The 12,544-nt window shown below is 39.3% G+C and overlaps 1 protein-coding gene across 1 annotated transcript; it reads right to left on the reverse strand.

Moving 5' to 3' along the window:
* Positions 1–530: 530 nt before the first annotated feature.
* Positions 531–6,914, reverse strand: LOC148103705 (uncharacterized). The gene is made up of 9 exons (XM_087839514.1): positions 6,884–6,914; positions 6,729–6,788; positions 6,251–6,520; positions 5,880–6,125; positions 5,548–5,685; positions 5,394–5,447; positions 4,821–4,907; positions 4,563–4,657; positions 531–566 (listed from the first exon to the last, which is right to left on the reverse strand). Exons 1-9 carry the CDS (start codon positions 6,912–6,914, stop codon positions 531–533), a joined length of 1,017 nt encoding a protein of 338 aa, XP_087695640.1.
* Between the last annotated feature and the right edge of the window lie 5,630 nt (positions 6,915–12,544).

The following is a 12,544-nucleotide window of genomic DNA, read 5'->3' on the forward strand; positions in this document are numbered from 1 at the left end:
CTGGACTTACAAAAGTGCAAAAACAAAATCCCAATATACAGCAATAGATAATAATAACAAAAAATATAATATGTGGGAGAACACAACAGGGAACTGAGGAAAACTGAGTGCTTAAATATACACACGAGGTAATCAGGGAGAGAGACACAGCTGGGGAAGCAGAGAGACTGGCAAAATAAGACATGACATATCATAACATGCGAACACCTAATTTAGCTGCACACAGGAAACACAGAAGAGAGTGTGAAAATATAACAAGAGACAACACCAGATTATCAGAATACTAAAAGAAAAAAACAATTAAATTCAATTTATTTATAAAGTGCAAGATCACAACAACAATGGCCTCAAGGCACAAATAAACATTAACTAAAACTCAAGGAGTAGATCTTAACCATAACCTTAGAACTCTAATTTTGAGAACACTGGAAATAATTAAGAAAACTCTTAAGTGGGAATGAAGAGAAATGAACTCAAAGTACTCAGTCAATGACCCAGGAACCATGACAGGTTTGCCTCCTTTCTGCAGTTTACTGTTCAGGTGTTTGACGTTTGCTCATTGTGGCCTGTAAGACAGAAAAAAAAAAAACACTATAATATAACACTTAGCTTTTACAGGATATTGCCTTGATGTTCACGCTCGTTTTTTAACTTAATGTAGACACTGTACATGCTACTGTACATTTCTCTTTCATGCTCTCACTTTCTGTAGGGATGCTAGTCAGGTTAGTCAGGTTGCACTTTAATCAAAGGGTGGGGTCTGCAAACGGCCATTACTTTAAAAGGCAACATCAGAGCAGCTTGAAATTGACATTGAATCCTTGTGTGGTTTTATACTGTCAATATAAACTGCAGTTATAATAATAATGGATTGGATTTATATAGAACTTTTCAAGGCACCCAAAGTGCTTTACAATACCACTATTCATTCACTCTCACATTCACACACTGGTGGAGGCAAGCTACAGTTGTAGCCACAGCTGCCCTGGGGCAGATTGACAGAAGCGAGGCTGCCATATTGTGCCATCGGCCCCTCTGGCCAACACCAGTAGGATAAAGTGTCTTGCCCAAGGACACAATGACCAGGACAGAGAGCCCGGGAATCGAAACGGCGACCTTCCGGTTACAGATGCGCTGAGCCACTAGTTAGTCTCTCAGTTAATCTCTGGAAAAATGAATTTTCCTTTTGATGAATTTTCCTTTTAAGAGCATTTCTAAGTCATTGAAAGTTATATATGGGCAATTTCAAAGGGCTTTTATTTTGGAAGACAAAATAAATCAGACTGACTTGATATTGACATGGTATACCTGTCAGGTTGTATACTTTCGATATGAACTGCAATTATCCTGTGGAAACACGATTTTCCTTTTAAGAGCATTCTGAAGTCACTGAAAGTAGTTCATATAGCGGCAATTTCAAAGGGCTTTTGTTTTGGAAGAGAAAATGTGACAGACATGACATGATGTCCCCGTGAGGTTGTATACTGTCGATATAAACTTACTTTGAAATCCAAACGAAGATATTGACAGGGAACCGCTAAAGTACAAATGACATAAAATGACATGTGGTGTGCCTCAAGGGTCAGTTTTAGGCCCTGTACTTTCTAATTTGTATATGCTCCCTCTCGGCGGTGTCATCAGGAGGCATGGAGTGAACTTTCACAGTTACGCTGATGACACTCAGCTGTACATTTCCATGTCTCCTGATGACACCAGACCAATGGATGCCCTTTTTAACTGTATTTTAGATATAAGATCTTGGATGGCAGAAAACTTTTTACAGCTTAACCAGGACAAAACTGAAGTTTTAATCGTCGGTCCTGAGGCTCAGAGAGAGAAACTCTTGTCTAAATTACAGGCATTTTCACTATGTCCTTCGCTACAAGTGAAAAATCTGGGTGTTATTTTTGACTCTGAGCTTGGTTTTATCCCACATATTAAACATGTAACCAAAATTGGATTTTATCATCTAAAAAATATAGCCAGAGTCCGCCCTATTCTCTCTCGGGCCAACACGGAGATGCTGATGCATGCTTTTATTACTAGTCGCATTGATTACTGTAATGCCCTGCTCTCTGGTCTTCCTAAAAAGAATATTTCAACTTTACAACTTTTACAAAACTCTGCAGCTCAGAGGGCGGGCCCACATTACACCGGTTTTAGAATCGCTGCACTGGCTCCCCGTGTGTTTCAGGGTCGATTTTAAAGTTCTTTTATTGGTTTTTAAATGTCTTAATGGTCTCGGGCCTTCTTATCTCTCAGATCTGCTTTTACCATATGAACCCTCGCGGACCTTGAGGTCCTCTGGTACTGGCCTTTTGATTGTCCCTAAAGTCAGGACACATACTCACGGAGAGGCAGCTTTTCAGTGGTATGGTCCTCGTCTGTGGAACAGCCTGCGCTCAGGGGAGCTCAGGGCCGCAGAGAACGTACATGTTTTTAAGAACAGGCTCAAGACCCACCTTTTTAATTTGGCTTTTACTTAACGTTTATTTATTTTACGCTTATTTATTCTATCCTGTTATTTTATTGTTAATTTAGGTTTTACCTAATATTTATTGATTTTATTCTTATTCATTTTTTAATCTTCTTACTCTATTTATATTTATATTTATATTGTATCCCGTTCTTATTTATTTTATCTTTTTACCCAGTATATACTCTTATTAGGTCATATCTCCAGTGTTTCCTCAGAGGGCGCTCTCTGCACCGGGGCTGTGATCGACCTTGGCTGCTGGGGCTCTGGGGGTCCTCTCAGCCTGGCTGGGGGGCTTCTTTGCCTCCCTCCTGCTGTGTGCCCAGCCTGGAGGCTGCGGTCTGTGACCGGCTTCCGGTGCAGACGGCTCCCCATGATAGTGTTTCCTCACTTGGCTCATGCGTACCCAGTCCAATTTTACTTTTTAAGTGTGTGCGTGTGTGCGTGTGTGTGTGTGTGTGTGTGTGTGTGGGGGGGGGGGGGGGGGGGGGGGGGGCTGCTTTTAACCATGTAAAGCACTTTGTGCTACATTTTCTTTTTGTATGAAAAGTGCTTTATAAATAAAGATTGATTGATTGATTGATACAAGGGTGTGTCATTTGGATCTAACATTAGTGTGTGTCAACAAGATTAAATAATATTTGTTATTATGTACTAAACATGTCTGTTAAATTCATTCAGTGGGCTTTTATTTTGAAAACAAGTTTGAAGCCTTTTATTTTGAAATCAGGGTTAATGTTGAAGCTACAATTACTCGAAGTTGGTCTTTACCTTGAAATCAGGTTTTGAGAGCTTTCGTTTTGAAATCAGGTTTCGAGTCTCTTGTGGTTGGGACAGGGAATGCAAAACAAAGTGGAGGCTGGCTTGACACCAGTGCGTATTTGTGGTCCTGTCTGTAGAGTGGCTGATTTATTTAACTCCAGCCGTTGAGGAGAGGGGCAGTTTCAGCATTTAGCATTATTTTTCATTGACTCCAAATTAGAGAAAGCTAAGTGCTAAATGCATTTGTTATTTCCAGGACTTGCTTGCTGTCTGTTATAGCCTCTGCTCAGTGGTCAGTGGTGATTGTTTCTGCCCAGTCAACCTGAAGCAAATGCCTGCAGCAGCTGCTGCTTTGGGCTCATCCTTGAAGGAACGGCTGCCTTGTCTTGTTTTGTCTCGCCTCGCTTTATATACAGTTTTATTTTGTGATATTGTTTACACTTGTGCCCACGTAGCTGGGCTGGAGTGTTCCTTTGTCTGTGCGCTTTGCTGGTTGTTTATGATGATATTTGTACCTGCCCAGCTGACTTGCTCCACATGCCACAGAGAGCTGTACGGAATTCCTTTTTGGGGTATAATACGATCAAATATCACAACAACTATAACTTGTACAGGCCACAGTTTACTCGTGTGGTTCAAGTTACTAGGCCTGTGTATGTTTTTATTCTGTTTTAAATGTGTGTGTGCGCGCGTGTGTGTCTTTGCATTAAATGTTGAAAGATATATCAGTGTACTTTTAGGTTTTTGTGAACCTTTATGTTTTTTATTTTGTTTTTATTGCAGTGAACTGAGGACACAACAGTAGCTGTGGGACCTTCGGTGGTGGATTGTTGTCCACACCTCCTGTGTTGTACAGCACAGGGTGTAGATTTGGTTTTTACGTGTGATTTTCTTCTTTTGTGGTCCTCAGCTACTGGTAAGTCCAGTTCAATATATGGTGGCTTTATTTAATTTAGGACACTGTTACAGAATAGGCTGTGCCACGGTAAGTTTTTATTGTTTTATTGTTTTAATTTTTATTTTAACAAATGCCATTAAAGATATATTAGTATTGGAGGCCATCTTCCTCAGTCATGCATCGTATAACCTGCATAATCTTTTTATTTTATTTTTAACTTCTTTGAGCACTTCATCACATTAAGTTAACGTGGAATAAACAAAAACTATATAACTTGGGTCTAATGATAATACCAGAGCAAATTACAGAAACTTAAGGGGACCATAAAATATGGTTTACAGTAATAAAATTAAATATGTATTTACATTAAAAATATTATTTTGTAAATTCTAAAATGTAGCTCACTGTAGGCAAAAATAGTCTTACTGTCTGAATGGGTGAATAAATGACCGTCTCTGGAGAACTTGACTCTTCAACTGCTGGGGGACTCGGGGGCAGTGTGGAGCGTGATAATCCTGATTCTGCATTGATAATAAGAATACATGTTTTCTTTAAGGAAGCAAGCATTAATTTTTTTAATATAAGATATCTGTAAATATTTGTGAAATGTGACTTAACTGTTCTGGCATAAATTCATAAAAGGAAGGAAATAAAGAAAAAACCACATGTTCATAACATACGAACCACGTTCTTGAGTTTGTTCTGTCTTGTTTATGATCACAGTGGTGTAAACAGGTTGTTCTGAGATATCGTCTGAAGGGGAAGAATCATCTGTAGGCAAGAGAAGTTATTATGCATATATGTATTAGAATATATATATATGTTTATACAATAAAGTTGTTTTTGGTAGCCCTCACGCTTCTCTTTTTCAGGCTTTGTGCTGTGGTTTGACCTAAGACAGTTTTAAATTATCAAAGCATCAGCAGCGTCTAAAACAAACAACCCACATACGACATACTGAGCAGACACAAAAATAATCCCTCGGTGCAGCATATGCCATGTAAAAATACCACACTTCACTTTAAGCTTTCATTTAAATTTTGTTATATATAAACTTACTAGAAATTGTATCATTCAGTCTCTCAAACATGCGATACACTTTTAATCGATTTAAATTGATTAAGACAAAAGTCGTCCAATCCCACTGTGACCCTGTGTTGGACTGGTTAACAAATTTGATAAATAGATAGAAGGCCATAAAATTGGTAACAAGCATGAAATAGTGTAATACAATTGTGATAATTATTTCTCTCTCACCTCCTGGATGGTCTTCATATGAGTTTGATGCTGCTGTTGATGTCTTTGAGGAAACTAATGAATAGAAAGAAAAACCCAGCATTAGAAAAAAATTAAATTGGGAACAGAAGATTATTCTTAGAAATTATGTAAACTGAAAAAAAAACTGAATTACCTCTGTGTTTGCAAGTATTAAGAAATCCGACTACCAGCAGTGTCAATATTATCACTAAAAGAGGCAACGCAATCCACAGCAGGAATAAGTCAGGAGTGGAATTGAAGTCATCAGACAGGGTCTCTCCTGAAGAATATGCTGCAATGGTACAACTTTATAAATAGCATTGTATTTGTAATTTTTCTGACTTTAAACATAAAAAATGTAACGTCATTGTTATAAAATAAACATTTTCATCAGGACCAAAAAATCCGAAATCTAATTGTTGGAGTCACATTTCTCTCTCTATGAAGCCCAGACACAGAAATAACTAAATATAGTTTTAGTCTTACATCTGACATGAAGCCAGCTTTCTGGTGATGTTCCAACACCAGAAATGCTGCACTTGTATCGTCCTTCATCAGACCTGGAAACACTGTTGATGTGCATGTTGTCAGAAGGGCTCCGGTCTATGAGGACATCATCTTTGTAGAAATTTGCACTTTGGTTGGTGTGAGTTGTCTTGCTTATGCAGCAGAGAGTCACATTGTGTCCCTCAAAAACAGGGAAAACTGGACTCTGTAGGATCACAGAACCATCTGAAGATAAAGCAAAATGTTAAATGACAAATACATTATGTACCATACAAGACAAAGTGGACAATAAATCTCACCTAATTTTAAAATAAAACTCTTTACTAATTTCACAAATATGATGAACTTACCAGTTATGGTAATGTTGACACTGTTGCTTCTCTGACCCCCTTTAACCTCACACCAGTACTCTGCACTGTCTGTTACATAAGTTTGAGTAATTGTGCATGAAGAGGAATTTCCTTTATTATTACATAATGGACTAAAAGATTCTAACTTTTCCTCAGAGGTTTTGATTCCTCTCAGTTCAGCAGAACCATCAGGGCTCTCACAAACAAAAGATAAAGACTTGAATTGAAAGTGTTGGAGTCTGTTAGGAGACACACGAAGAGTAGCTGCACCTGAAAATTAGAAACATCACAAGATTAATAGTAAACAGAATAATCAAAATTCTTATAAAATGTGTTAGTGACAGATGATTAAACTTAAAAGGATTTTAATAAACATCATCAACAGACTTGTAAGATTTTCAAGTCAAACCCAACTTACTCACCCTCCAAAAAAGTAAAAAAAGATTATTTATTTTATTAACGTCTCTAACGTACTCACCCATTTTTTGGGTAAAGCTATTTTGAACATGTGTCCCCAGCAGAATAACTTCAAGCATTACTAGATCAGCACAGGAAAGCCATAAATTATATGATGTACAGACATATATACAGTAAATATAAAATATAAAAATAAACCTAACAACAATTACTCACATAGTCTGAAACAGGGAGTTGTAATCATCATGTTGTCTTAATGCTGACTGACTGAGTAACAGACTAAAATACAACTGAAGAATATCACTGGGGGAGGGCAGGTTTCCTGTTCCTGTGCATTTGATTTAGTCATAATGCTTCAACATATATGAGTCTGACAGAATTCAGCTGTAAAGGAGGTCCACCATTCCTGGACCTGTTCATCTAGATCACTTGAAAAAAATAAATAAATTGAGGTGGTTATTACATTTGCACAAGTCTAATTAGTTGCCTGGACATGCAATATATAAAAAAAAAATCACACAAGATCTCAAAACCGTAGGAAAATCAGTGGGGTTATAACAAAGCAGAAAATGAATACACACTTCACATAAATGCTTTTGCTATTTATTGTGGTCTAACCTGTCAAGGACAAAAGAGTAAAGATAATTCTGTATCAAGCTTTGTAATCATAGTAGTGTTGTCAGTGTTAATCTCGTTAAAAATGACACATTAATGAGCTAACCAAGCTAACGGGTTGAGGCCATGCAGACCCACGCATGGGGTGATCCGCAGTAACCTGCTAACGGAGATTTGCTGCGTTAATGCAGTTATGACATTGACGTCATTTTAACAAGATTAACGCTGACAGCACTAAATCATAGCTTCTCTATTTTTTTTAAAGTACGGAGAGACTGCTCAATGGCGTGGTGGTTAGCACTGTTGCCTCAAAGCAAGAAGGTTCTGAGTTTAAACCACAACATGACACAACACCAATACAAAGTGGTGTACACGTGAGAAGTGGAATGAAAATCATACATGATTCCAAACATTTTTTTTTACAAATAAATAACTGCAAAGTGGGGTGTGCGTAATTATTCAGCCCCCTTTGGTCTGAGTGCAGTCAGTTGCCCATAGACATTGCCTGATGAGTGCTAATGACTAAATAGAGTGCACCTGTGTGTAATCTAATGTCAGTACAAATACAGCTGCTCTGTGACGGCCTCAGAGGTTGTCTAAGAGGATATTGGGAGCAACAACACCATGAAGTCCAAAGAACACACCAGACAGGTCAGGGATAAAGTTAGAGAGAAATTTAAAGCAGGCTACAAAAAGATTTCCCACGGAGCACTGTTCAAGCGATCATTCAGAAATGGAAGGAGTATGGCACAACTGTAAACCTACCAAGACAAGGCCGTCCACCTAAACTCACAGGCCGAACAAGGAGAGCGCTGATCAGAAATGCAGCCAAGAGGCCCATGGTGACTCTGGACGAGCTGCAGAGATCTACAGCTCAGGTGGGGGAATCTGTCCATAGGACAACTGTTAGTCATGCACTGCACAAAGTTGGCCTTTATGGAAGAGTGGCAAGAAGAAAGCCATTGTTAACAGAAAACCATAAGAAGTCCCGTTTGCAGTTTGCCACAAGCCATGTGGGGGACACAGCAAACATGTGGAAGAAGGTGCTCTGGTCAGATGAGACCAAAATGGAACTTTTTGGCCAAAATGCAAAATGCTATGTGTGGCGGAAAACTAACACTGCACATCACTCTGAACACACCATCCCACTGTCAAATATGGTGGTGGCAGCATCATGCTCTGGGGGTGCTTCTCTTCAGCAGGGACAAGGAAGCTGGTCAGAGTTGATGGGAAGATGGATGGAGCCAAATACAGGGCAATCTTGGAAGAAAACCTCTTGGAGTCTGCAAAAGACTTGAGACTGGGGCGGAGGTTCACCTTCCAGCAGGACAACAACCCTAAACATAAAGCCAGGGCAACAATGGAATGGTTTAGAACAAAACATGTCCATGTGTTAGAATGGCCCAGTCAAAGTCCAGATCTAAATCAAATCGAGAATCTGTGGCAAGATCTGAAAACTGCTGTTCACAAACGCTGTCTATCTAATCTGACTGAGCTGGAGCTGTTTTGCAAAGAAGAATGGGCAAAGATTTCAGTCTGTAGATGTGCAAAGCTGGTAGAGACATACTCTAAAAGACTGGCAGCTGTAATTGCAGCAAAAGGTGGTTCTACAAAGTATTGACTTAGGGGGCTGAATAATTACGCACACCCCACTTTTGAACTTCCCACAATAACTCAACTTTAAGTTAGTAATTATGGAAGATAGCTTTCTGTTTTTGGGCGCATGCGCACGCAGCGACCGGCAGTGAGTGAGAGCTTGGCATCCTAAGTTTTTAAGTTCTTATCGTTTCTATCGCTGGCATAGTGTTTTGGTTGAAGGAAGTGACAGTTTTCTTACAAAGTGACGCCCCACAACAGTGAGAACGTCATGGATTCTTTTTTCTTCATTGTGGTTGGATTTCTACTGTGCTGGATTGCTTCCAATGATGTGGGCGAGGCCGTGAGTCAGCTGAGGATTGTTTACTCCCGCGATGAACTGTTACAACTTACCTTGGTAAGGACCTGATGGTAAGGACCTCACCTCATGTATGCTGGATTTTATACATAAAGACTCTAACAGAACGAGTGAGAAGAGGAAACGAGGGAGACGTGGAGGTGTTAAATTGCGTCTGAGGAGACAACAAGTCAGTTGGTTTCCCCTGCCGTCTGTTATCCTTGGAAATGTTCAGTCTCTTAGGCACAAGCTGGATGAACTCCAGGGAAACGTCAGGTTCCAGAAAGACTTCAGGGACAGCTGTGTAATGGCTTTTTCCGAGACATGGCTGACGGAGCTGGATCAGGACGCCGATTTTTTCAATTGACGGTTTTGGAGCTCCCTTTCGCCGGGATCGGGATGCACGGGTAACAGGGAAATCTCAAGGAGGGGGAGTATGTTTGTATGTGAACAAACGTTACTGTAGCGCTGTGACTGTTAGAGAGTGTATTTGTACACCAGATGTTGAACTTTTATCCGTGTCACTGCACGCTTTTTATCTCCCTCGTGAGTTTCCACAACTTTTTATTACCGTAGTTTACATTCACCCGAGGGCTCACCCCGCCTCCACCTGCAGCATCATCTCAGACGTAGTGCAGAAGCTGCAGGCGCTCTCTCCTGACGCCCCAAACTTTATAATGGGGGACTTTAACCATGTCTCTCTTAAATCAACTTTGGGCAATCTGTATCAATATGTATCCTGTCCTACCAGACGGGATAAAATGTTGGACCTTTGTTACGGATCGGTGAAGAATGCTTATAAATCCCTCCCACTTCCTCCTCTGGGATCTTCTGACCATAACTGTGTGCATCTTCTGCCCATCTATAAAACTGTCTTAAAACGAGAGAAGACAAAGACTAAGGATGTTGACATATGGTCAGAAGAATCTGTGCTTACCTTGCAGGAATGTTTTAAGTGTACAGATTGGGAAGTGTTTATTCAGTCTTGTGGAGATGATCTCGACGCTTTGGTGGATGTTACTAGCTCTTATGCAGTATTTTGTAAAGATATGATTATACCCCGTAAGTGCGTTAAAGTCTACGCTAACAATAAGCCATGGGTCACTAAAAGCATCAAATCCTGTTTAAGGAAAAAGAGACAGACCTTTAAAGAGGGGACTGTTACTGATTTTCAGACAGCCACCAAGGAACTGAAAATCGAGATCTTGAAAGCAAAACAGAGCTACAAAAACCTTCTTGAAAGCAAATTTGCTGCAAAAAATTTTGGGTCTGCCTGGACTTGTATGAAAACCATAGCAGGGTTTCAAAATCCCCAGAGCAGTAGTCAGGTCATTTTAGATGGTTTTAATTCAGACAGAGATTTTGCAAATGCTTTAAATATGTTTTATGCTCGTTTTAGTTCTTCTGATTTTAGCGAGGATATTTTGGAACTGAAACAGAAACTGAGAGATACTCAGCACTTTATCATTGAACTCAGTGATGTCAAAAAGGCCTTTCATACAGTTAATGTGAACAAGAGCCAGGGTCCTGATAATATTAGTGGCCGCCTAATTAAATCTTGTGCTGACGAACTCAGTCCTATATTTCAGGTTATTTTTAATAAATCCTTGCAAACACAAGATGTGCCCTCTCTTTGGAAAGAAGCAGTCGTGGTTCCTGTCCCTAAATCTAGTCGTCCAAAAATTCTAAATGACTTCAGGCCTGTTGCCCTCACTTCAGTTGTAATGAAAGTCTTTGAAAAAATCATCAGAAATGTGATTATGAAAGAGACTGAACATCAGCTGGATCCAATGCAGTTTGCATATAGGTCCAACAGAGGAGTGCTGGATGCACTTTTGACTTTACTAAATCTGATTCTTAAACATGTAGAGAGTAAAGGGACTTTTGCAAGACTTCTTTTCACTGATTTTTCTTCAGCTTTTAATACAATACAGCCCCATATTTTAATTAAAAGATTTTTAGAACAGTTTGAAATCAGGAAAAACCTGGTGGGCTGGATTTTAGATTTTTTAACTGACAGGTCACAAAGAGTGAGAATAAATGGGATTCTGTCTGACCCAGTGTTTTCCTCCACAGGTTCTCCTCAAGGGTGCATCTTATCGCCCTTATTATTCATTCTCTATACAAATATGTGTCAGAGCAGACATGAAAACAGGGTCATTATTAAATATCCAGATGACTCTGTTATTGTCTGCTTACTGAAAGAGGGTGAAACTAACCACGGTCCAGTCATTGATGACTTTGTTCAGTGGTGTGAGGAGTCTTATCTCCAATTGAACATATCTAAAACAAAAGATATGGCGATTGATTTTAGGAAACAACAAAATGGGCACGCAGTCGCTTTAATTAAAGGTCAGAAAATAGAGCAAGTACAATCATATAAATATCTTGGGACCAGAATCAATGAAAAACTGAACTTTGATCAAAATTACAAATCAGTTTGTAAAAAGGGTCACCAGCACCTTTATTGTATTAGGAAACTTGCTCATTTCCACATTGACCAAAAAATTTTAACTTTGTTTTATTGTTCTTTTATTGAGTCTATTTTATCCTTTTGTTTGGTGGCATGGTTTGGTCAGACCTCTGTCACAGAGAAAAAACTCTCTAAATCGGATAGTGAGATGGTCCAGTCGTCTGATAGGTGAGCCACAGTCTTGTTTAGCCTCCCTGTACTCTAAGCAGGTACAGAGGATGGCTTTATCAATCCTTAAAAATGGTTCCCATCCTCTAAGGGGTGAATTTCAGCTTCTTCCCTCAGGAAGGAGGTTTCTATTTCCGAGATGCGCGACAAAGCGTTATAAAAATAGCTTTGTCCCTGTTGCTGTCACTGAATTAAATAAAAACTGTTTTCGATTCGAAATATTAAAATTACTATATATGTGCCACAGTGAGGTTTATATCTTTAGTAGGTATGTGGGTTTTTAAAGGGATGCCAAATGCTGTCATTTTTTCTGTAAAGCAAATTTACCTTGCCAATGGGTATAAATAAAGTTACCTTGACCTACCTTGACCTTGACCTTCATCATCATGTAAACGTGATCCACTGCCAACAAATCTTGTTAAACTCTCATTCCCGTCTCTTGCCCCATTGATTGCTAATATCGTACACTCCTCTCTTATATCTGGTTCTGTTCCTTCTTCTCTTAAAACTGCAATAATAACTCCAATACTGAAAAAGAATGGTTCAGATCCCTCCAATCTAAATAATTTCAGGCCAATTTCAAATCTCCCTTTCCTAGCAAAAATTCTTGAAAAGATAGTGGCTGCACAGGTTCATCATCATCTCATTGGAAATAACTTGTATGAACAGTTTCAGTCTGGCTTCCGTT

The sequence above is a fragment of the Neolamprologus brichardi genome, chromosome 3 (assembly GCF_056152115.1).
Source record: "Neolamprologus brichardi isolate AB-2024 chromosome 3, ASM5615211v1, whole genome shotgun sequence".
In the NCBI taxonomy this organism is placed as follows: Eukaryota; Metazoa; Chordata; class Actinopteri; order Cichliformes; family Cichlidae; genus Neolamprologus; species Neolamprologus brichardi.